Genomic DNA, 25,417 nt, shown 5'->3' on the forward strand with positions numbered 1-25,417 from the left:
AACTACGAAAAAGACACCAACTGATTTGATTGCGTAACACAATTTTTTTTTTTTTTTTTTTTTGTGACCAAAGCCGGATGAATTCATCTGAAAAGGCCAAGCAAGAGATGGAGAGAGAGTATTTGCCATTATAAACAGGATATCCTGATTGCAACAATGTATCCACATTGTACCCACTTGTAAACGTGATGTATGAAGAGCTACAGTTGCAAACCACTTGATACAAGACATAGACAAAATGTTTGTCCCTTAGGCTACTGGTTTACTTCCAGTCCCTCCTTTGCCGCGACTCAACATCATACATGGAAGAAAGACCTGCTGAAGTTGAAGATGAACCCGTGGAGGGACACCTGGCTGGCTCAGTTGGGGGAGCTCATAGCTCTTAATCTCAGGGTGGGGAGTTCGAGTCTCACGCTAGGTGTGGAGATTACTTAGAACGAGCTAAATACCTAAGATGAAGCCGTGCATTTTTTTTTTTTTTTTTTTTTTTGCTTTGTAGCATTGTGATAACTGGGAGAGACAGAGCTGGGATTCTCCTCCAGAATTCACGCAACCTGATCTGATCGATTTGGGTGAGGGATGCTGTGGAACATCGTGGGTCTCTCAGGACTCAGAAGTTGGCTGGTGGCTTCTGCAAGGAAATCTCTATCCTTAAAAGAAGGAAGCGAAAGGAAATGCTCTTAATTAGGGCCCTGAATATTAATGGACGAGGCTGTGATGGCTGGTGCTACAGCAACCGTCTGTGGCCATGAGTAAAACTAGCTAATGTTTTGCAACAGTGAGGTCCAAAACCAGCGAAGCCGGACACTTGGAGGAAATTATGGAACTCTCAAATCACTACACCACAGAGGCTCAAACCTCAGTCGGTCTTGTTAGGTGATCTTTTCTTTATGGACTGACCCATTTTGAGATGGGCTTTCAGTGACTTCAACATCCTGACTCATACAACCTAGCAGAAGTTCTCAAACGTTCTGGCCATAAGACTCCTCAAGACTCCTAAAAATGATCGAGGAACCCCAAGACATTTGTTTACGTGGGTTATCGATGTCTGTATTTTCCATCTTAGAAATAGTAACTGAAAATTTTTAGATGTTTCTTTACTTAATAATACGTTGAAGATAATTACAAAAAGCCCATTATGCTTTACCCGAATCGCACATTTTTAGTGGAAATAAATATATGTTCCTGAACAAAAATTGGGGGACAGGGAAGAACGGCCTTATTTTCCACATTTGCATAACTCTACAATACCTGGCTTCCTAAATTAAGAAGATAGCTTTCTCATTTTTGCTTACACATTGTTGCACCAAGGTCTTCCAAATATGGGCACATTACAATTTCTAATATTTCAGTATATCATGTATATTTTTAATTTTTTAAAAAAGATTTTATGCATTTATTTGACAGAGTGAAAGAGAGCACAAGCAGGGGGAACAGCAGAGGGAGAGGGAGAAGCAGACTCTCCACTGAGCAGGGAGCCCAACGCGGGACTCGATCCCAGAACCCTGAGATCATGACCGGAGTTGAAGGCAGACGCCTAACTGACGGAGCTACTTAAGCGTCTCTATCATGGATATTTTTAAAACCCTACAACTGTTTATGTGTTTAAGCCCGTGCCCCCTGCTAGGGTGTGGGCCGGCACTTTGGGCAGAATGAAACACATTCATTCATTCATTTCAGCATGTGTGCAACTAAGAAATACCTACTGACTTCCTCGTATGTGTCACTGTTGCAAGCACTGGGGACACACCCCTTATCTTTGCAGGCTTTACCTTCCACTAAGGGGGGAAAGCCAGACAAGACAGGGTAAAAGCATCTTCTCAGCATGCTGGACGTGGATATGAGCTGTCAACCCAAGGTTTGAGCCGGAGCGAGGGAGACGGTGTGCCCACGCTGGAGGAAGCGGCTGGGATTGCAATGGTCCCATCCCTGCTTCCTCTTTGGTCTCCAGTTAAAGGTGACAGTGTTGGGTTTTGCCTGCAGCCCCCGACCAGCCCATTTCACTGCCCTCTGTGGGTAAATGTCCCGTGCTTTGTCGGGTGATTTCAGTCGAAGGAATGTCCAGACACCGTCTGTCCTTCAGTGGACTCTTTCTGCATCCTGAGCTATCCATAGAGCAGGACTCTGATGCATATGGATTTGGGTCAAGGTCCATGGTGTGCACAGGGATGGGGGAAGTCAATTCGGATCCCCCCCCAAGAGCGTTAACCTTAGGAAGCAGAATAGCAGCCCATGTGACACGGGACAAGCAGGTCAAGCAAATCCATCCTTCTGTGTCTGACCTTCAGATGAGTGTTCATGCAACAGGACGGGCTCCCCTCTCTCAATCCCCCCCCTCAACCCCAGGCATCTTCTGGGTCTTCATCACAAGATCTCACAACAGGTCCATCAACAAACACAGGCTCTTGTCTGTGTGTTTTGTGCACAACGCCTGAGCAGGGCGTAGGGAAGGACATCACGGAGAAGAGACACCAAAACTAACTTTTGTGTTTAAAAAAGGCAATGGTGCTTATCCAAATAATTCCGAGATTCCCAGGAGATGCTTCTCACGTTGGGTGGGGCACGGGGGCTGTGCTCTTCGACGGGCTGTGGAGGCTGGCACATGTGGACCCCGAACGTTCAAGCCACCCACAAACTCACGAGGCTCAGCGGATAACCAAGCACTTTAATACACCTTTAAACACACCTGCTGAATTCTGGGCTTGGCACATGAACCCCACAGGGCGTGTGGTGGGTTCTGTAAGACCGCACACCTTCCCCGTCCCCCGCCCCTCTTCATGAGATCGCTACTGCCCGTTTACTACCAAGGACACCCACTGTCATGTGCACTTGTGTAAAATCTAATTTAACAGTTTATTTTTCACACAGATCCTAGTGAGATAGAACATATATATGCATGTTACTGCTGCTATTATCATGTAAGTACTGGGGTTCATGTATTATATGCATTCTGTATTTATCTATATAATATAATATAACATAATATAATAACAATATATTACATAATATAACAGTATGTAATAATATATTGCGTAATATATTGTTGTCTACATATTACATATCCTGTATATCATACTAATTGATTTTTAAACAGTAGATGTTATTTATTTATAATATATAGCTACATGTAAATGTATAATTTATGTAGACTATATGTATGTAAATACATATCACAGTTATATTATTATATAGTATATAAATAATATATGTATATATAAATATATAATACAAACTTATTATAAATACATAGATACTAAAGTAGATACATAGATACATAGATACAAAACTAAATACATAGATGTAACATATATAAATATCAGTTTATAGCCTATAAATGTATCTATATGAATCTATTAACATATATAAATATATAGATATCTATATAAATCAATATCTATATATATTTCTATATAAATCAACATGTAGATCAATATAAGTCAATATATTTATCTATATAAATATCTCTATAAATATATAGATATCTATCGTAATATAGATATATATTTTATTGTATTTATAGATAAATATATAGATAATATACATTTACAAATATAATTTATAATTAATATAATTATACAAATGTACATATACAATTGTACATATAATTTGTAAATAAAATTTGTAAATAAGATATATACACAAATATATAAATATGTAAAATGTAGGTATATTTATATATTTTTATTTATAAATATATTTCTATAAATATATATATTTATATATTTACAGGTATTATATATATTTATATATAACATATAACAAAGTATATAATATGTATAAAAATATAATTAATTGTATATTTAGTTTATTATTTATTTTAATTTTAATTTCATATATTATTAAATGATATTTAATGAATATTATTATATTTATTAAATATTAACTATTAAATGAAAATAAGTAACTTATAAGACGTTTATAATTATCTTGATACACAATGTATGTCTTTTTCCCTTTACCCAAATGCATTCCACTCACAAGACAACACAGCAGCCGTCGTCAGCTAACCTACCCGATGTCCATTTGAAATTCTGCACCCCAACTTCTGCCCTCAGCCCCAAGGTCGCGTGTGCAAGGGAAGTACAAGCCAGACACGAAGTGCGCGGCCCTGCAGCCCGCCATACGCCTTCCACCCACGACAGAGCTCCGCACTCTTTCCCGAGTCTGAGGGAGCAGCGTAATTAATACACCACCCTCCGAGCAGGCTGGGGACGGAAAACCAATGACCACCTGCACCCAAATGCCTCACACAGCTGTCGAATCTCTCACTTCGCCGTCCGCAGAGAAGCTGTCCACACTATGCTTTGTACCAGTGAGGCCGAGGACATGGGACAGGTATCACGTTTGCACAGTGTTCTTGATAGGTGTATGTCGGGCACACCCTGAGACAGAACCCACACATGGTGGGTCTTCAGCATCAGCATCAACGCACTTGCATTCAAGGACGGTCCCTGGTCCCCGTCACAATCCCCAAAGAAAAGTCCTTCACGGGGTCGGGAGGAGAAAATTCTTCCTCTACCTCTCAGGGTCCTCCAGCTGGCTTAGGAATTAAATCAACATGAGACAGATTCGCAAGAGAGCAACAACCAAAAATCCCACAGAGCATTATTATGTGTGCACAGAGGCCCAACATTGAAATTTGAGACCAAGGGAGGCAGTTTTTCTGCATTTTCCATGAAGAGACAATATGTGGACAGCATGAAAACAAAACAAGCTTTTGGGAGCTGGAATGAGTCAGGAATTCTGAGCAGAATTTGGGCTGAGGCAGAGGAGAAAAAAATTATTTATTTGCACAACTTTCTCATCTTTAAAACCTCAGTTTCTGGTGATCAGGATGTCTTTTTACGTCTTAGTACAGGGAGGGTATTCTGTATACGGGAGATCTATTTCCTGTTCTCAGGGGCACAGAGGAGGGTCTGAGTGTCCTTGTCTTGGCTGTGTCTTTAGTAACTTCTATTTAAATAATGTGTTTTAAATATATACATCACATCTTCTTTATTTTTTTAAATATATTTCATGTTTATTTGACAGAGAGAGATCACAAGTAGGCAGAGAGGCAGGCAGAGAGAGAGGAGGAAGCAGGCTCCTCGCTGAGTAGGGAGCCCGATGCGGGGCTCGATCCCAGGACCCTGAGATCATGACCTGAGCCGAAGGCAGAGGCTTTAACCCACTGAGCCACCCAGGTGCCCCCACACATCTTCTTTATCTATGAACAACGAGAAAAACATACAAACACAGGAACCCGCTTAAATACTCAGAACACAGCTACGGTTACCGTGGGGAGGGGGTGAATGAAACAGGAGATAGGCCTTAAGGAGAACACCTGTTGTGGGGAACATTGGAGGATGTATGGAATTGTCAACTCACTATATTGTACACCTGAAACAAATGCAAGCCTGTATGGTAATTGTGCTGGAATTAAAAAAAAAAAAATTTAGAAAGATAAATAATTTATATGTCAAAGTGGTGCATGTTGGGGTGACCTGCCCTTGGCCCCCTATAAAAGGGCAGAAAGGACATGGAAAATCATGCATTGGGATTGGAATATGCTGGGGATCGCGGCCGCGAAACCCACCAAAGGGATTCAGGTATTTTCAAAGAACCACCTACAATTGGTGCCAAGGGGAAGACTATGGGGTGTGGAAGCGTTGTGTATAAGAGAGTGTGCCCCGAAGCCCAGACACTCCAGAAAAACTGTGTTTAACAGAGAAAGCAGGTCTCCTGTGAAAAGTTCGCCTTGGGTCTGCACTCCTGTCCTTGAAAATGTCACAGGAGGAACCGGGGTCAGAATATAGATGTATGTTTTTCCTAAACCTTTCCAAAACTAGGGTGCCACTGCTAGCTCCTGAGCAAAAATAACTGAATTTTTTTTTAATAATACTAAAGCCCCCAATTTTCACAGGTTATTAATCCCTTCCAATGATTTGTTTGATGATGTTTCTGGGTATTTTTAAAAGTTTATTATTATTATTATTATTATTAGCTATGATTCTGAGTACCTGACTAGGATTTATACAAACAAACAACAACAACAACAACAAAAAATCAAGGTCCAACTGAGCGGAGATTCACATGTACCAGAAAATTAATGGTGTGAGTGAAAATTCCCATCTTCAATGGTACCTAAAGCTGCTTTTCTAAGAACCCCACAGATGCCAACAAGAAATGAGTAAATTCGATAAGCAAACACAATGTCCGTAAATCCTCGCTCCAGATAGACGTCCCGTGGCTACGGACGCTGTGTCCTTGAAACTGGGGACAAATGCATGAGACCCGGTGACGACTCACAAGGAAGAAATTCAAGAAAATGATGAATGTGGTCACATACACGCTCGGATTCTCTGGAACAACACGCAACCCGATCTACACTGCATTATCAGAGAGAAAACGCAATCATGCTGCCCAGACGTCCCCTGTTAAGAGGTCTCCAAAACGGACCAGCTTCACTGCAATCAGGAAAAACAAAAAAACAAAAAACGCGATTTGAACGTCGGATTCCATATCGCTATCACCCATCTCAAAAGGTCAGGGCGCCCGTAAAGCCATCAGCAAACCACATCCATATGTATATACAATTATAGATAATGTGCCTGTGTTTGTAGAGGGGTTTTCTGTCTTTTTATTCCTACAGTATTTCATGCGTCTGTATAGAGATACATTGTATATATATTGTATACTGCGTATATGTAATTCTGACTTGTAATGAATTATCGCAGGATGTTGCACTTTTAGTGAATGTATCACGGAAAGAAGCAGGAGCGTCTTTGCAAAGACAACGCCAACATCGTCTGTGCACGAGACGCCCCCACGCTCCAAGCAAAATGCTTGCAGGGAAATCAGAAAATGGATTTTTTGGTTTCTTTGTTTTTGTTTTCCAGCTTGAGGGTTTCAGAGCCTCGACGACGTAGAGCCTTCTGTTAAGGGTCAGGTGTGCACCGTGATGGGAGGGTCAGGTGTGCACTATGACGATGTGACAGGCTGACATTGCAGCTAGAGGTCCACCATCACGGTAGCGAACACCTCCCTCCCCTGCACACACTTAACTCTTTCTTTCCTGGTGGCGGGGACAGTGAAGGTGCCGTGTCTCGGGGACCTTGGCCAGCATGGTGCAGACCAGGGAACTAACGCACCACTCTGGTTCTCAAGGACCCTGTGGCCTTCATCCTGGAAGCTGGTGCCCTTTTATGGATGGGGTATGAGGACCCTCCAGAGAAGGGTCCCTCCATCAGGACAACCCGGTGGTGACGCAGCAGCTCCTTCCCCAAACCCACATCCCCTCCTGATGCTGGTCCTGCTGACCAGTGCTGAGCTTGAGGACACAGGACGGTCCTGCTGCCCCAGAAACCGAGGGGAGATGCCATTGGCCCAGAGCTGTCACATGACCATGAGGACTTGCAAAGGTTGCTGGGAAATGTAGTTCATCTGGGAAGGCTTGTGCGTAGCTACAGCCCTGTGGATTCTGAAAACAGAACGGGGTATTTTTGGGGGGGAACCTGCATTCTCGAACACTCTGTGTTTTGAGCTAGTATCAGCAGTTTTGACCTCCTGATGTCAACTTTTCACCTGAGTCTAAGAGAGATCCTAAATGTTGCAATAAGCCTGATTGTACTAATATTAACCAAAAAGGCTTATTTGTATCTTTTCCCTCTCATGGCCCCTGCAGCCCTCACTATGCACCAGGCCCGACCCAGAATGCTTGTCACGCATCAGCTCACGGACCTGCACCGCTTGGGGGACGCGGAGCCCACCAGGATGCCTGTTCTCCAGGTGGCGCGACTGGACGCCCAGAGAGGTCGTTGAACCTGCTTCAGGTTGCACAGCTCGGAATGCAGGCGGCAGCCCGTGAACTCGTGAACGGAGCCTCAGCGTCCGGAAACCAATGCCGACCCGTCTCAAGGCTACGTCCCTCGGGAAGCTCCACGAGTCCCCCGTCCTTTCCTGTAAACTGGGGACCCACGTACCCGGCATGTAAGTCACGGGCTCACGAATGCCTTTGGGCGGCTGTGACAAGTTCTGCAAACGTAGTGGCTGTGACCACAGACTGGGATTCTTTCTGTCTCTCAGTCCTGGAGACAAGAAGCCCGGGCTGCGGGCAGAGCAGGAATGCACTCCGGCAGAAGATGATAGAGGACGGTCTCCTCCAGTCCCCTGCCCAGCTTCCGGCCGGTCCTCGGCTGGTGGCAGCTCCGCTGTGAGCTCTGCAGCATATTCTCCCCGCGTGCTTGTCTGCGTCCAAATCTCCCTTCAGACACACCAGCCCCACAGGGCGAGGGCCCACCGTCCTCCGAGACGACCTCAGCTGGTGATTTGTGCAGACTCTCCTTCCAAATAAGGTCGCATTCTGAGCCGCTGCAGGCTACCACTCCAACATGTTAACTCGGATGTGCATACATGTGTGTATGTGTGATTTGGTCTTCCCGCTTTACAGGCCACATAGCAACGGCTGGGACCACGCCTCCCCCCCTCCGCCCCTGGAAAGCCGTGCATGGGGTCACGGATACTCGGCTGGGGAGGAGGGAGCAGAAGTGCTTTCTAAGTGCTTGCAGGATTAAAATGGAAATAAAAGCACACATCCCGTAGTGGTCACCATCCTCTTGCCCTGCCTGAAATCTGATTCCAGGCTTTGCTTCGTTCCAGCCTGGCCCCCCGAGGCACACTCCAGTGCCCAGGAGGAGCAGGGGCGTGTTGCTTGTTAAAACAGGGTCCGGACTATCTGTTCCACGCTTCACAGGCACGTAGACTGGACTGTAGGGTTATTTGTCTCTTCTTTGTAGCAGGGAAGCATGCCTTCCTGGTGGCCTGGGGGGTTCTTTAAAGGCATACGGAACTAATGTGCCACTCTGGGTCAGTCATACCTCAGTCATCAATCAATCCATCCATCAAATGCTTCTGCTCTATCAGCCCGACCCTTCCCCCTGCAAAACACAGGCCTCCAAGGGCGGATGATTCCAACATGCTTATTCTAACTGGGTTGAACATTAACCCATTTCCGCTTCTCACTTGGGTGATTTTCTTTTCTTTCTTTAAAGATTTCATTTGTTTATTGGAGACCGAGAGAGCACAAGCAAGGGGAGAAGCAGGCTGTGGGAGACAAAGCAGCAGGCTTCCCACTGAGCACGGACTCCATTCCGGGACCCTGGGAACATGACCCGAGCCAAAGGCAGACGCTTCACCCACAGAGCCACCCAGATGCCCTACACCTGGGTGATTTTCATCCCCCAAACCCGTAACTACATTCACGTGTCTATCATCCGTCCTATTCCAAATGGCGCTGACGACAGCACGTCCTCCTCGGGAAGGCCACAGGGGCCCAAACACCTGGCGTGACCCTCGGAACAGAGCAGACACCGCAGCGGACGCAAACACACCCCATAACGGACACCCAACCCCACTCAGGATCCCACTGATGCGATGCCTGCTAAGCTGCGTAGACAGCTTTGTGAGTCTGGACCTGCCCTGTGCTGTCTCCTGTGCTGGGGGTTACAGGGAGCAAGGACACGGCAAGCCAACCGGGTTTTTTTTTTTTTTCTTTTTTTCTTTTACGTTTATTTAGAGTGATGAAAATTTATGTATGACAGGTACAGGAGAAAAATACAAACTAGATGGATGTACGTCCTTATAAATGCGTCCATAGCATGTCGGTCTGATTGCAAAGGTGCAAACGCGTGTGTCTGTGCACGCCCACACGCATTCACACACGCCTTCAACCCCCGTCACGAGAAACCCAGCACGCCTTCAACCCCCGTCACGAGAAACTCACATCCAGGAAACCTCGCGCGCGAGGACATTCCCGTCCTAGGAGGAATGTCGGGCGGCCGTCTTGAAACGACTCTAGTCACCCATGCATCCCGGACGTGAGACCCCACATCGAAATTCTGGGCTGCAAATCCCTTTGGGTTTCTGGAACGTTCTCTTTAGGGCTTTCTGCAATTGGCACCCCTCCTGTGGACTAGGTCTGTAAGCCTGCATATTTGGGATTTTTCCGGGTCCTCTCCATGAGATGCAGAGGGCATTAATTGTTTTTATTCTGATATTTAGGGCAAAGCCCAAAAGTGCTCTAAGCATGTACCTAAGTCGAAGGAACCTATACCCATAAGCCCCAACTGTCCTTTTTCCTTTCCCCCCAAATGTTAGTAAAACAGAAACAAACAGATAGTCTGTATTTCAGATGCTTGGACATTTAAGGTTTCCTATTACGGGTCTTAAAAAAAAAAAAAAAGCGTACACTAAGAAAAATGATGGCCTCGCACAAAGGACAGACACCTACAGGGCATCACATGGAAACTGATAGGAGAGGACCGTCAAGAGACACACATCGTGATCGCTGTCCCCTGTTTTCCCAGAAATCCCGAAACCTTAAGATTTCACAGGAAAAGGAAAAGCATCCTAAGGCCGCTTCCCCCACCCCTGCCCCCCGCCTCCCGCCCCCGAGATGGCTTGCACTCGAGCAACTGTGCATGCACAATCCCGAAAGCCAGCCTCGGCACGTGCAGGTCACGGGCAGGGCAGAGAGGGCTGATCCAAGCCGTCCCCAGGGGTAACAATCCCGCATCCCACAAGAGCCAAACCAGCGGGCACCGGAGGACACTGGAGGGCACTGGCCCTTGGACGGAGACTCATCCTGCACCAAACTCCCCCCAGAGCTTCCTGGAAACCATCCCCCACCCCCAGTGGTGTTCCCAATACCCCCGAAGAAGACAGCACCCGTGTCCTGGGACCCTGCACTATGCTTTGGGGAGACACACAGGGGTCACCCACATGCACGTCCTGCAGGCCGAGGTAGCGCTGGGAACCCAATCCAGAGTCGGCATCTGTCCACGTGCGCGATGGAACCATCAGAGGAAGGAAGAATCGTTGTTCAACCCAAGGAGGAACCCGGTCAAGGTCAGGAATGCACCATGTCCCGCGGACTGGGGATGCTTTCTGGGCCAAACTGAAGCCACGTCAGGGCGGCGGGTGACGTCGACGATGAAAGGAAGCGTCCCCGGAGCGGCCAACGGCATTCCCGTCTACACCGAGCGTCTCCCCAAGCGACCGCTGGATCTCCCAACCCTCACACGTGTGCTGGTTCTGGAAGGGAAGACAGGGAACAGCATGTCACACCGAGGGTGAACTGACCCACTATGTCTTTTGGGGTCACAGCTAATTTTGGCACAACCCCCTTTATGGATGTGGCTCTATTAATCTTCAGAACCTCAGAAACGGGAGCTTTTATTACTTGCAGTCGAGCAAATAAAGCCAAAGCTTCACGGTCAAACAGTCCACCTGTTGTCCTCTATGTGGCCCCAGAAGTGTGTCCCCAGAAGGTGTGGCAGCTTCAAAGGGGGGGCTGTTGCACACGTCCAGTTCCACAGGTTGTGCACTGCAACACATCCCCCTCCAATTTGCCAAGACAGAATGTCACAAGTCCTTCTGCTGATAGGAGACCTCCCGGACCCAACCTTACAGCTGGGCAAAGTCGGTGTGAGGGGGTAGAGCCAAGCTCTCTGTAATGCTGAGACCCTCCCCCACAGCCACGTCTCGGACGAAACCCTAGATGGAACCACCATGGTCATACGTGCTAGACGGTTTGCAGGTCTGGCAGCCGGCATGACCAGGTAGCTCCGGCACGAGTCCTGCCCATCTTCGGAGGGTCCCCTACTCCCGTGACAGGAGGTGTGCCTGACTGGGGTCTAAGGACCCTAGTTTTACAGACAGGCAGACAAACGTAGTGTCCATGGGACCCAGGGACGTCATCCCTGAAGAAGAGGTAGTGGAGGGGACGTCTGAGGGCTCAGTCGGTGAACCCTCAGGCCACCGTCTCAAGGTCCGGGGACTGAGTCCCACATCGCACGGGGCTCCTTGCTCGGCGGGGAAACTGCTTCTCCCTCTCCCCCTGCACGTCCCCCGGCTCCTGCTGGCCCTCTCTTGTCCTCTCTCAAATAAATAAGTAAACTCTTAAAAAATAATAATAATAAAAGAGTCACTGAAAAACTAGTCGGGATGTTTCTCTAGTCTCCAAAGAAGCAAAGAGAGCGTCCAGATGGGAAGAAACAAAACAACAAGAAAAATCAAACAAAAAACGCCACCATCTCCGATACATAGGGAGACCGTGATCCGTACTGAAAAACAACGCAAAGCAAACCAAACAAACAAACAAAAAAATGAAAACAAAACAAAACAAAAACAAAAACAAAACAAAAAACCCTTTAGCTGTAACAAAACAAAACAAAACAAAAAACAAAAAAACAAAACCATAAAAACCCAATTCAGGTCTACACTGATGGGTTCCGAAATGCCCGCGTATCCATGTGGAAGGAGGAACCCAAAGTCACGCCATGTGTCTGTGATGATCCACGAATGCCCAGACATCTGAGGGGTTTTCCAGAGGCTCAGTTTCCCCCCAGGCTTTTTGGGGGGTGGGGAGTAGGGTGAGGAGTGGGGGGGGGGCGGGGGGGGTGTAGACCCGAGCTCCCCAGTGTCTGGATTTGGTCAGTACTGCCCGTCCACCAGCAGAGGGAGGCCCCGGGCAGGTTTTGGGATTTTTGCAAGCCTCCCTCAGACACCCTTCCGTAGGGACACAAAGGAGACGGGGTGAGTGCACCCCACACACCCCAGATGGAGTCCTTCCAGGCTGTCTGCTGTGGGGACCACATGTCAACACTCCCTCAGCTCACCTCTGTCCCCTGCAGCCCCCTCTCTGTCCCTGGACCCTCCCTGCAAACAGGTCCTCAGCCCAACACCTGCCACCTTCGCCCCCTAAGGAGGTGTGATTCTCCAAACCTAGGATCTTGGATTCCCTACCCCTAAAAAAAAAATCCTGAACTAGGAAGCCACAGTGGCCCCCCACCCATTTCCCAGGGGGGAAAATTTGCAGGAATTCAACAGAAAACCTTCCAAGTCTATCCGTCCTTACTTTTGTTTTTGGAGAGAAAAACAAACACGGCAGGTTCCAGCGAACCAGTTCCCAAGTCCCTTAGGATCCACAGAAACGGTGTCAGCCCACCTGATGGCAACCCCAATAGCATTTCAGTCTCCGTGACTGACTGGCAGAAACACCCACTCTTGCCGATCCCAAAGCTGCTTAAATAATAATAAAAGAAAAAGCATTCCCCCCTTGAAGACCCAACTTAACACCACATCCTGAGGCGACGCTCCTCTATGGGGTGAACCCAGAAAGAACCCAGCCCAGTGACAGGCTCCAGGAGGTGTCTGCACAGAGCCCCAAACTTGCCGTTCGTCCTCAAACAGTTCCTCATGCGGTTGCGTTGGCAGTAGCCGGCCGCGGCACCCACCAGCGTGACCACCAGCACGGACACGACCGGAGACACGATCTTCGCTACCGTGTTACCTGCGGGATGGAGACACGAAAGAGGGGCTCAGGAAACAACACGGCCGGCGAGGGCGGCGAGTGGTGCAAATTATCCCATCATCTCCGCTCGGGGACTTCCCAACCTTATATGCATGGAATGGGGGGGTAGGGAGAGGAGAATATAAGTATAAAAATAAAGAAAAAGAGGGGCGCCTGGGTGGCTCAGGGGGTTAAAGCCTACGCCTTTGGCTCAGGTCATGATCTCGGGGTCCTGGGATCGAGTCCCGCATCGGGCTCTCTGCTCGGCAGGGAGCCTGCTTCCTCCTCTGTCTCTGCCTGCCTCTCTGCCTAGTTGTGATCTCTCTCTGTCAAATAGAAAAATAAAATCTTAAAAAAATAATAAAAAATAAAAATAAAGACAAAGAAGGAACAAGAAGTCCCGAGGAAAGGAATCTGCTTTTACCCCATGTGGAGATTATGGACGGCGTCTTTTACCCCTTCCGGACGTTCAAGCCAGAGCATTGGAAATAAGGGTCATGCGATTGCTTTTTTTGTGGATTTGTCGAATGGGGTGCAGTTGTACCTTTTTCGACGTACAATGCTTATACTTTTGCAAAAAAAAAAAAAATATATATATATATATATATACAAAATAAATATTCAACACACACGTGGCCTGATAGAGCTGCCTTCCAAGCTCTCCACAGAGGCACGCACCAAGCCTGACACCCCTGAGACAGGCTTACAGCCTACACTTTGGTGTTTCTGCCCCGGGACCTGGTCTGACAAAAGCCCACGCTTCTGAGAAAGAGGAAATCACGGCTTCCCTTGGGGAGAGTGACCTGTGTTGAGTATCAGAGTGGGTCAAGCAGCGGGTGTGCTGTTGGGCTGCATATGGGCCCGCCATCGGACCTCGGCTTGGACACTGCCGCCTGCAGGAAGGACAGCTTGCCCCCTCCCCACCCCAGGCTGGCATCGGTCCGTCTGTCTGGACGCAGGACCCCACACGTTCCGTGCAACTGCCTGTGCGCCGCCTTGATTTCTGTCTTGGGATTTGTCCCTCCAGAGCCCCAGCTTGGGTGCCAGAGGAGAACAGAAGGGCGGGATGTCCTCCCAACACCAACACAGCCAGGCAGCAAGGAGCTACCCCGAGGCCGTGCACGCGCACCGGGGCTTGGGGGCTGGAAAGCGCGTCCACGCGTACTTCTCTCCGAGGATCCGTGACGCACAGAATCCCCGCGTGGGGCAGGGGGAAGCGCATTCAGCTTCAACGGGAACCCTGGATGGCTCAGAGGCTACATTCTGCAAGCAAGGGGTGACCAGCGTGGGCCTTCTGGCCTCCACCCGTGCCTTGTCTGACCTTCTCTGGGGCGGGCGGTGCATTTCTAGGGCGCTTCCTGAGGTCGGAATGTCTACACCAACGGCCCATTCCCCTTCTTGGCTTCCTGCCTGTGCGTTTTCTCAAAGTCCAGGGAGCCCTGGGTAGCACTTGGACAAGGTCCACGAATTCCACGCGGCGCTCAGAACCTTGAGGCATCCTCCAACCCGAAACCCTCCCTCCTCGCTCCTGCTCCAAGCCCCCAGGGAACTGAGCCGCCCAGAGAGGCAGACCGCGTTGCTCAGGACTTCCCAACCGCGTTGCTCAGGACTTCTCAGGGTCCATGAAAACCCTCGCGGGCCCGCCCAAAGCATGTTTTTATTAACGACGGGACTGCACGGAGCCATTACCCTGTGGGTTCCCGTAGGTCGAGTATCCGTCTCCGCCTGTAAAGGGGAAGGCACACGGTCATGGGTTTGCCCAGCAGAGTCTCCACCGCCAGGAGCCGCGGGGTCGCTGGGCAGGCAGCTAGAAGCAGCGGGAAGCGCCGCGGACGGACGCGGATCTCCGAGTGCCTGCGGGGAGCTTACCTTCTCCCGGAGGAGGGGGCGGACACAGCCACCGCAAGGGTTGTCCGAGGGGCTACATACATGGTGAGCAGTGCCAGGGGGCAAGGGAGGGACGAGGCAATGCATTTTTCACTCCTGGTGGGGGCACTGGATATGCGCACACGTTTGCGGGCGCAGGTGCGCGCAGCCACACTCATGCTCGTGCGCGTGGCGAACGGGTACATCCATGCGCGCCCCTCCACCCACGCGCACGAGCACGCACAAGCATTCATGCTTGTGCACACATGGCATCATAACGTGTACACACACCATCACTCATGAACACGGCACTACCAGCACGGACACCTCCACCCCCGGGGGCGTGCACACCTCCACGCAGGCAGATCACATGCGAACACACCTGCAGGCACATACAAGCCCCACATATACACACATGCTTACATCCACCTGCACGCACACACACGGTGCACACAGAGAGACACACAAACATCTACGTGCAAATCCCTATGCACAGACGCACACAGACACACACATGTGCACACGAGGACACATGCCCGTGTGCATTAGCAAGTAGACACGTGTGCGCAGCCACATGCACAGGAAGGTACACACACGCATGGACAGATGTATGCACACATTCGTCCATGAACGTCTGCCCTGCCTGGCACGCACCTATTTGCACGCACGCACACACGTTTGCGCACAGGGGAGCACGAATGCACGCGTGCACACAGACACACATTTCAGTTGCAAGCAGGGCTTACTTACTTCCTGGCAAGAAAGTAAGGTGTCACGGCATGCAAAGGTGTGGACGCGAATCAGACCCAGCGGGGCCGTTCGTTTCCACGCCGGAGACAATAGCAGAAGCTTCCCGCCAGCGCCCAGACGGGGTGTTAGTTCTCCCCAAGGACAGTTTCTCCGCACACAGCTCATAAGAAATAATTCCTTTACCATAATTATTTCCGTAAGATTTGGGTCTAGAGCGCCCTCCTCCTGCAGGACAGAAAGAGCACGTGAAACAGAAGAGAACCCTCCAGAACATTGGGCGACACGGCTCAGAAAACCAGCACAAGCGGAACTTCCAGGCCAGCCTCCCCGTGCAGAGGGAAGGAGCGCAGTCACCACGGGGTGGCCACTGACACCCAGGGAGCAGGAGCTGAGGTCAGCCTGCAAGACCTGCGGGACGCCATGGCTTCCTCGGACGCCCTCTGGAGCCTGTGGCCAAGGGCACACACCATGCTCGCGCCCCAAGACCGGGGGCTGGCCTAAGCTCCCGTGCAAACACGCTTTCCAGGAGGCCAGCCCGGGGCGTGCCGTGGGGACAGACCATAGCCATCTGGCCACTGAAACAGAAAGATTTCTGGCACCTTCTTCTCACGTCTGGAGACCCATTTCTCAACCAAGGTATCAGAGGACAAACGAAATGCTTGATGCCAATTTTGTTAACTTGGAAGCGGGAGCGTTTTTGCAGGTGCCGAGGGACTGCCTCTTCCGAATGGATGATACGGGTAACAGGTTAAGCCGTGTCTCCCTCCCCAAAATTCATATGTTGAACGCCTAGCTCCCCGGGACCTCAGGGGGGGACTGTGCTTGGAGGTGGGGTCTTTAAGGTAAAACAAGGTCACTAGGATGAGGTCACGAGTCTGTTAGGCTTGGTGTCCTTTGTGCAAGAGGAAGGGGTGTGCCCAGTGCATTCCGCCACCTCCAGGGAGACGCTGGTGGACGTGGTCACCTGCTCCATGAGCCTAGTCCTCGGTACTCATCTGAGAGCTGAGTCAGCCTGGTGCATCTCAGCGCCCCCAGGACAGGGGTCCAGGCACAGACAGGGCTGCATGGTTTTTCTGCACTCGGGGAGAGATAGTTCCCCAAGAAATACTGACATGGGATCAGAGTCCTGACTCATTTCCTAGGGGGGAAATGTAGGTATCCTTAGGGCTCCCAGGAGCACTGCTAGACAAGTCCTAGGTTTCCTGCTTATGAATCCAGCAAAGAACAAAACAGCAGGCTCTGGAAAGCACCCTCCAGGAGGGAGAACCTCCAGAGATGCATGCATGGGGTAAACACATTCCCGGATCAGGACACCTCCCTGCCCTGGAGGGATGTGGGGCATCCTCTGACCCTACAATGTTCCCCGTGCCTGCTTATCAAAATACTGGATAAGCTTTAGTCCCAGCATTTGCACGGAAAGAGGATGATGGGTGCATCACGTTGGCACATTGAGTCAAAAACAGACACCTCTTGACCCCATGCAACTAGGACCCTTCACACATCCCCTGTCCCATACAAGCATGTGCACATTGTAGGGACAGCCTTATGGGGATGGGGCCATCCATAGGGTGACAGGGATCTGCCCCTTAAAGCAGACTGTTGGAGCGACGTGCTTCACCTTTACTCTGGAACATAGGATGTCACATAAATACGTGTCCTTCAGAAATTAGGAAGGTTCATGGGACCACATCTCCAAAGGCCAGTGTCCCATACAGATATTAGTATCAATGGAAAAGATAAAATCACTCCATTCACATACGATTCTCAAAACCCTTAACCGATGCCAAACAGAAAAAAAATCTCATGCTTTGAAATTAATCCATCAATTGACTGTTGGGCCAAGGGGAGTGTTAGAGGATGAATGTGTAGTTTTAGGATGAATGAGGTCTGGGACATCACGGAGAGCCTGCGGACCTCGGTTATGGGTTAACAATCCCGTATCCTGCATTTAGAAGTTGCTAAGGGAGTCAATCTTTAAGGTTCTCCTTTTACAGTAAAAAAATAAAATGTGCAGAGCACCTGGCTGGCTCAGCGGGTGAAGCCTCTGCCTTCAGCTCAGGTCATGATCTCAGGGTCCCGGGATCGAGTCCCGCATCGGGCTCTCTGCTCAGCCGGGAGCCTGCTTCCCCCTCTGCTGCTTCCCCTGCTTGTGCTCTCTTGTTTTCTCTCAAATAAATAAATATGTTAAAAATTAAACAACAATAAAATTTGTAACTGTGTGTGCCCACGGACCCACAAAAAATAAAATTTGTAACCATGTGTAGCGATAGACACAAAACATAAAATTTGTAACTATGTGTGCGGACAGAGGCTCCCCAGACTTAGAGCCGCGGCATAGAATTAATGTCGAATCGCTACGGTGTACACCTAGACTTGGATACAATGTTTCCTGTCTGTTGTATCTCAATTAAAAAAGAAATCAATCCATGGCTTTTCATTTTCCCAGCGATGACGTTTGGTTCTCAGTCGTCCCTGACGGAAGCAGGGAGCGTCCAAGGGCTTCGAGATTTGCCGTTATGATGGCAAAGAACTCAATGCAGTAAAAACCCAAGAATCACTCCTGTAGGCTTTTCCTTTTTGGCACAGTCGGCCCTCGTGAAATGTTTCCCGTTGTGGGTAAGTCAGCCGCCTACAAAAAGTCCCTGATGTGTTGAATGTTGTTCCCCCAGTGACTGCCGCTGCCTGTCACTCTGTTTCCCACTACCCAGACGCTGGGGCCCCTGGACAGCAGGACGCGGCCAAGTCAGAGGGTCAGCTCGGAGAGGTGGACGCCAGCAGACAGAGCACTAATGCCTGAGACCCCAGGAAGAGGCTGAGATGGGTATGGAAGGGGGAGCCCTGCAGAGACGACCCCCACCCCACCATGCACCGGGGGGCTGGGGGCCGGGCGTACCGTGCGTGTTTCCAGACCCGTCGTTGCTGGGGTAGTAGCTCCCACCGCCTCCTGCAGGAGAGAAGGTTCGCGTCAGGGACACTCTGCAGGGAACCATGGGGTTCCTGGTGATGGCCCCAAAGCCATGCCCACGACTCAGCCCAAAGAGAGCCCCACAGGGTGGCAAAGAGTGGGGGCCACCAAGGCTGCCTCCCTCAAGTCACAGCTTTCTGGAAGGACAATGTATGCCAAGACAGACCGTATGGCAAGCTCGGTGCCTTCAGAGAGCACACGTGAACCCTGAGAGCCTTATGGGAATGCAGGTGTGTCCTTCTCCTGCACAGAGATCCAAGCAGGACCAGTCAACTTGACACAGAAGTACGTGTATGACACGGGCACACTGGGCAGGCAAACCCTATTACATACGTCCTTTCTTAGGAACCAGACATTCTTACCGTTGGCTGGTCACAACCTCGAAGGCAAAGCTGTTTGTTCCCAGTGCTGAACATGGCAGAGAGAAGGGGAACACATACCCCGCATGTCCAGACCCCATGGGCGCCCCTTGGCCAAGTATCGGGGCCAAGTCCTCACCTCTTCTGAAACACGTCACGCGTGACAGAACCGAGGAAAAACCCCGTGTACCTGACACAGAGCCTCACGCAGTCCAGCCTGGAGCCTAGGCCTGCAGAGGGCTCTGTCCCGACTATCTGCGCTTTGGTTTACGTATGAAAAATTCTCTGCAGGCATCCCCAGTCCCGTGATAGAGAGAACATCCGTCCCACTAAACCTTTACATACACCTGTGAACGTGTGCATCAGCATAAAGCTGGAAACGTGACTCTATACACACATGTGCACCATAAATGTGTATTTAAGTACATAAAAGTACAGCAATAATCATAGAAACACTCATAAAAATATACACAGGTGCGTATCCAAGTATATGAATACACATGAAGATGTATATACCCGCATACATATGCAGAAGGAGAACAGGCGCACCTGGCTGGCTCCGTGGGTGAAGCCTCTGCCTTCGGCTCAGGTCATGATCTCAGGGTCCTGGGATCGAGCCCCGCATCGGGCTCTCTGCTCAGCGGGGAACCTGTTTCCCTCTCTCTCTCTGCCTGCCTCTCTGCCTGCTTGTGATCTCTCTCTATCAAATAAATAAATAAAATCTTTTTAAAAAGATATATAGAGATATGCGTATATAAAGGACCATGTGTAATGTCTATAAAGCAATCTGTACATGAATATGTACATGCATATATAAGGGATATATTCCTACGACAAGACAGAGAGAGACAGGTGCATACAAAGATGTTTCTATGCATGTGACTAAGGGATACGTGCATAAGCCACGATGTGCAGAGACATGTACAGACAGGCGATTTGGAAATGTCTATAAAGGGATCTGTACATGAATCTAAAGACATAAATACGCATTCGCATATACAACGGATATGTGCATTCGGATATATACAGACGTATGTATACAAACGTCTTTATATAATTGTATATAGAGGCATCTGTATATAAGATATACAGAAACATTGTATGCAGAGATGTTTCTGTACGTGTATATAATGGATACGTGGGTACGTAAATCTAGAGAGAGACCTGTATATAGACAAGTGCATGTGCAAATGTTGATAAGGGTATCGTACGTGAATATGGAGAGACGTAGATATGTGCACGCACATATAAGGGATATATACCTAAGTGAAGATAACAGAGCCATACACATGTAAAGATGTTTCTATAAATGTATGTAAAAGATACAACATAAGTAAATTTGCACAGAGACATGCATACAGACAGATGCACTTGTAAATGTCTATAAAGAGATCGTGCGTGAATGTGGAGATCCTTACAAAGCTACGTGTCTGTAAACCCCTACGCCTTGCAGGGTACCCATATGGACAGACGTGTCGGCAGAAAGGCATGTGCACAGGTGTGTGCAGACTATAAAGGAATGCACACGTGGGTACACACAGACGTACACACGCACACACGTGTACACAGACACAACCACCATTTGGAAGTGCAATCGGCCCCGCGGCCAGTGTCACCCACAGCACCAACCTCCAGAAGGGACAGGTGCACGGAGCACGCCATCCAATAAGGCAGGGGATGCGGACGCCCCGTGCACCCTGTCTTCCGCTCAGGGCCAGCTCTGCCCCCAGGCCTCTGTGCCGTGCCCCAGTCTAGTGAGAGAAGTCACGGGCATACCTGCGGGCGGCTTGGGTCTGGGCGGGTAGCGGCCATCATCCCGGTCAGTGTTGCCAAAGTAACCTGTGGAGTGGAACACAGACCAACCCTCAGACCCCGTGCAGACAGCGCGCTCAGTCAACCCCAGCCCCCCCGGCAGCTTATGGAGAGCGTGGCCAACCCCTTCCATGAAGCCAGGACACTGGGACCAAAGTGCAGGTGTCCCCAGTGCCATCCAAGTGGGATGACATCCTTCCTGTGGGAACAGCGTACGAGTGGTCCAGCAGCCTGGGGAGGGTAAGTGCATGGATGGGCCCCTTATGATCTGAGAGCCGAAGGGAGGTGCAGAATGCAGAGGAAGACGGTGACCCCAGGGCCTTTGCACATGTCCTCTGTGTTGAATTTAGGCTTCCGTTTCAGTCTCAGCCCCCGTGCTAAGACCACCTTGACCCTGGCTGGTACCCCGGAGCTTCCACATGGTCCCATCCATTCATTCCTGCCCCTCCACCGTGCCACTGGGTGACTGCTGCAGAACCAGCCTCTGCACACGGCACGTGCTCACGTAAACACTTTGGAACTCCTCCTTGCAAGCGGAAGCTACTGAGAAACTTGGAATTTCCAAACACACCTGAGCTGACGCACATGAAGGTGTTTCTGAAAAGCCCCTAAAGATGGGTGCTGGTTGTCGGGGGAACCAAGTGCCCCCGTGATGAGCGGGTCACACGTGTGACCCCTGGGGATGGGAAAGACACCACAGGATGAGTTAATCCCAATAACCCATGATTTAATCAATCATCAATCGTGCTCATGTGATTGAAGCCTGCCTAACACCCAAAAGGACTGGGTTCAGTGGGAGTCGAGGTCGTGCTGAAGTGAGGAATGCACCGTCACTCCATGGGGACACAAGCTCCTGTCTGGACCCCTCCAGACCTCACTCCATGAACCTGTTAACCCAAAAGCTTGTGCATATCTTTCATCAAATCCCATAAGGTAAACCAACACCTGTCTAAACCGCTCTAGCAAATTAACGGAACCCAGAGAGAGGGTCCTGGGAACCTCCATCTACAGCCAGATGTTCAGAAGCTCAACCTGCATTTGCTAAGCATCGTCTCAACTGGGGACAGTGTCCTTGGACTGAGTCCTTACCCTGTGGGATCTGGTGCTATTTTTGGGAAACAGGAGCATGGTGATGTGTGCTCCCCAGAATTTCCCTGCCCTCTTCTGAATAAACTTGCTTATATCCAGAGCCAGCATTTTTTAAGGAATTTTTTGGTCAAAATAGAAAGAAATTTAATGTGCACTGGGGTCTCCAAAGGTCCCTCTTGTGTTCAGTGATTCCCTTTGTTAACATTTTCCAGGCACCAAAAGTCCCGACCCTTTTCTGGAGATGCTGATACATAAAGGCTGGTGAGGGGGCCTGACCTGTCCACTGGGGCCACTGCGGGGACGTCTGTGTTGGCGATCAGAAGAAACCTCAGGGCCCTGAGAGATGAGGGCCAACCTATCTGCAGAGCCCACCTGCAGGATGGGCGTTGCCCTAGGGTGGCGGGGTGCTAAGGGGGTGTCAGGAGGCAGCAGCAGTTCCCATGGTCAGTGATCACCATTCAGATAGGAAGCTGTGTATCTTGTCTAACGGCTCTGGCCACAAGCCACAGCCTGCCCACCTTCCAGCTGCCTCCTGTGCACCCACAGGGACGCAGGTCCCAGTGGAGACCCCAGACCTCACATCTGAGCTGGCCAGTTGCTAATGCCATGAAAACATGCACTGCTCAGTTCAATGTTGGAAAATCCTACAGAAAGTGTCTGCCTTCTTGGAAAACCCTACAGAAGGCATCCACCTTCTTGAAAAACAACACAGAAGGCATCTACCTGCTTGGAAAACCCTAAAGAAGGAGTTCATCTGCTCAGAAAACCCCACAGAAGGTGTCCACCTGCTCGGAAAACTCAACAGAAGGCATCCACCTACTTGGAAAACTCTACAGAAGGCATCCACCTGCTTGGAAAACCCCACAGAAGGAATCCACCTGATTGGAAGACCCAACAGAAGGCATCTATCTGCTTGGAAAACCCAACAGAAGGCATCTACCTGCTTGGAAAGCCCTACAGGAGTCTGCCTGCTTGGCAAACCCCACAGAAGGCATCTGCCTGCTTGGAAAGCCCAAAAGAAGGCATCCACCTTCTTGAAAAACTCTACAGAAGGCATCCACCTGCTTGGAAAACAGCACGGAAGGCATCTACCTGCTTGGAGAACCCTACAGAAGGAGTCTACCTGCTTGGCAAACCCCACAGAAGGCGTCCGTCCGCCTGCTTGGAAACCCTCACAGAAGGCATACGCCTGTTCACTGCACCCAAGTGGCTGAATCCTGCATGTTTTGTCCCCAAGAGCCAAGACATGGCCCCTGAGATGCACCTAAAGGGGTTTGGGATGCCCTAAGCAGCCTTTAGCAAAATCTGTCTGCATGAACCCCCCCATGTCTCCAAACAACCTTCTCTCCCCAACAGAGTTCCAATGCCCCCTGCCCTCCCAAGGCGTGCATACCGGACTGAGCTACTTGGAGCCCAGATGACCTCCAAAGGGATCTACTCAGGGTTTGGGAAACCATCTGTCGTCACCCTGTATCTCTTTCTCCTTCCCTGTATTAATGAGACCATAGTTGGTCTCTGTCTTGTCTCTTAGAAACTCCCATAGAGAAGCCCGGCTGTCCATCCTGGGGTTGGATAAAATTGTCCAATTTCTCTCAACAAGAGTTGCTCCATCAGGGACACCTGCCCAGAGCTGTGGGGACCTCCGGGAAAGAAGCTTCCAGAAACCTGTCCTGCCATCCAATAAGGGCCAGCCACCAAAGACATGGCGGCATCTTTAAGAGGCTGTCATGAGGCTCTGGAGAGCTCATGATTTCCTATTAATTTTGCTTCCAGTGGGCATCTCCAGAAGCATCCATGAGCTGAGACAGTGTCCACCATGACCCCTCATGAACATCATGGAGGAGACAGAATGCCATGGCCAGGGATTTGGGGAGGGTACGGGGGACTGTGTAGACCATTCCAGCCAACAGAGTTGAGCATGTACACTCTGATGGGGAGACTTAGGGGGCTGGGTCTTCTGTCCCCAACATGGGAGCGGGCTGCTAGTAAGGCAGCTGCTGGGCATTCGAAAACCATTGTCACTTCATCATGGAGGACAGAATTTCAAGTGGGTCAACATGGATGGTGTATCCATTCCCAACGTTTCTGAATTCAGGATTAATACACTTACCTCCGCCGCCATCAGAACCCCCGGGCTGGGGGCGAGGGTGTGGCCTCGGCCTTGGGTAGATATCTGTCGGAAAGAAGCACAGGGACGTGAGGAACGCTTCTGGAAGCCCTTGACGTAGCCCAGGCTCACGTGGTTCTACGTGGTTGGGTTTTAGGTTTTGGGTGCTATTGGATCACCCCTGGACTTTACTGACAATGTTTCCTTCTATTTTATCTGCTTATTTATTTTTAGGAAATCTATGGGAACTGGGTCTACCAGGTTTTTGAGGCCAAGGAGACACAGAGAGTCAATGAGTTGTAATGCACGGTGCACACAATGAGCAGGAGATAATTTGGAGCCCTGCAAACGAGCGGAAAAGGAACCCGTCCTCAGCATCACTAAAAACCATCATGAGAACATACAAGACTGAGCACACAGTATTTTCCAGAGCTCAGAGCAAGGGGAAATAAAATGAGTGATGTCGGTTCGACCTTCCGGCCCCCTCCCGCTTAGGAGTGCGACTCTGTTTCCTGCAGACTGAGCTGCTCCTTATTCCGAAAGCAGCCTGATGACCCCCCCCCCCATCCCCGTAAAGACAAGGCAGGTGTCACGGAAGCAGGCTGCAAGGGAGCCCGAGGGCTGAGAACACTTACTTCCACCGTCGTCCGGCATCCCGGGCTGCGGGTGATACGGCGGTTTGGGCCTTGGGTAGAGATCTGCGGGGAAACGACATTGCATTTTCAGCGCAGAGAAACACCCTCCTGTCACCAGCGGCCTATACAACACGGACGTCGTGCAAGGCCCGATTTTCTGTCTTATTCACGTTTGCGGCTCACGGTGTCACAGATGGCCACGGACCCCTGGACATGACTGAGCCGAGAGACGTAAAATCTGAAAACTGCAACTTAAAGGGAAAACCACACAAGGGTGCGTGTACACACACACACACACATACACACACACACACGTGCACACACACACACACACACACACACACACTGTTCCTAGAAGCTAGCTTCCATGGCAAAGACGGTGCCAGAGCTCCAGGTTGACAGGGGCTGGCTTTATGGTAAGGATCAGCGTGCAGCCAAAAAAAAAAAAAAGTCAAAAAAGGCAGAGAAATTCTCCTGGTTTATTTTTAAATTGACCTCAATGCT

General features: G+C 49.8%; 1 protein-coding gene and 1 long non-coding RNA gene across 3 annotated transcripts in view; one reads left to right on the forward strand and one right to left on the reverse strand.

The window, feature by feature from the left end:
- Positions 1-1,286: 1,286 nt before the first annotated feature.
- LOC309856957 lies at positions 1,287-9,871 on the forward strand. Its single transcript, XR_014307417.1, has 4 exons — positions 1,287-2,918; positions 3,982-4,335; positions 7,664-7,968; positions 9,030-9,871. It is a non-coding gene; the product is annotated as an uncharacterized lncRNA (long non-coding RNA).
- XG (Xg glycoprotein (Xg blood group)) overlaps positions 9,515-25,417 on the reverse strand; it is a 33,414-nt gene continuing 17,511 nt past the window's right edge. Inside the window, exons 5-12 of one of the 2 annotated variants that reach the window (XM_082718765.1) lie at positions 24,914-24,976; positions 24,282-24,344; positions 21,047-21,109; positions 18,840-18,890; positions 16,130-16,171; positions 15,020-15,055; positions 13,214-13,330; positions 9,515-11,070 (exon numbers count right to left, since the gene is read on the reverse strand). In XM_082718765.1, the coding sequence (XP_082574891.1) occupies positions 11,054-11,070; positions 13,214-13,330; positions 15,020-15,055; positions 16,130-16,171; positions 18,840-18,890; positions 21,047-21,109; positions 24,282-24,344; positions 24,914-24,976 (452 nt within the window). In that variant the 3' untranslated portion in view covers positions 9,515-11,053. The remainder of the gene's footprint in view (positions 11,071-13,213; positions 13,331-15,019; positions 15,056-16,129; positions 16,172-18,839; positions 18,891-21,046; positions 21,110-24,281; positions 24,345-24,913; positions 24,977-25,417) is intronic. The other variant, XM_082718766.1, reaches the window with a different exon arrangement.

The sequence above is a fragment of the Mustela nivalis genome, assembly GCF_964662115.1.
Source record: "Mustela nivalis genome assembly, chromosome: Y".
NCBI classification, from domain to species: domain Eukaryota; kingdom Metazoa; phylum Chordata; class Mammalia; order Carnivora; family Mustelidae; genus Mustela; species Mustela nivalis.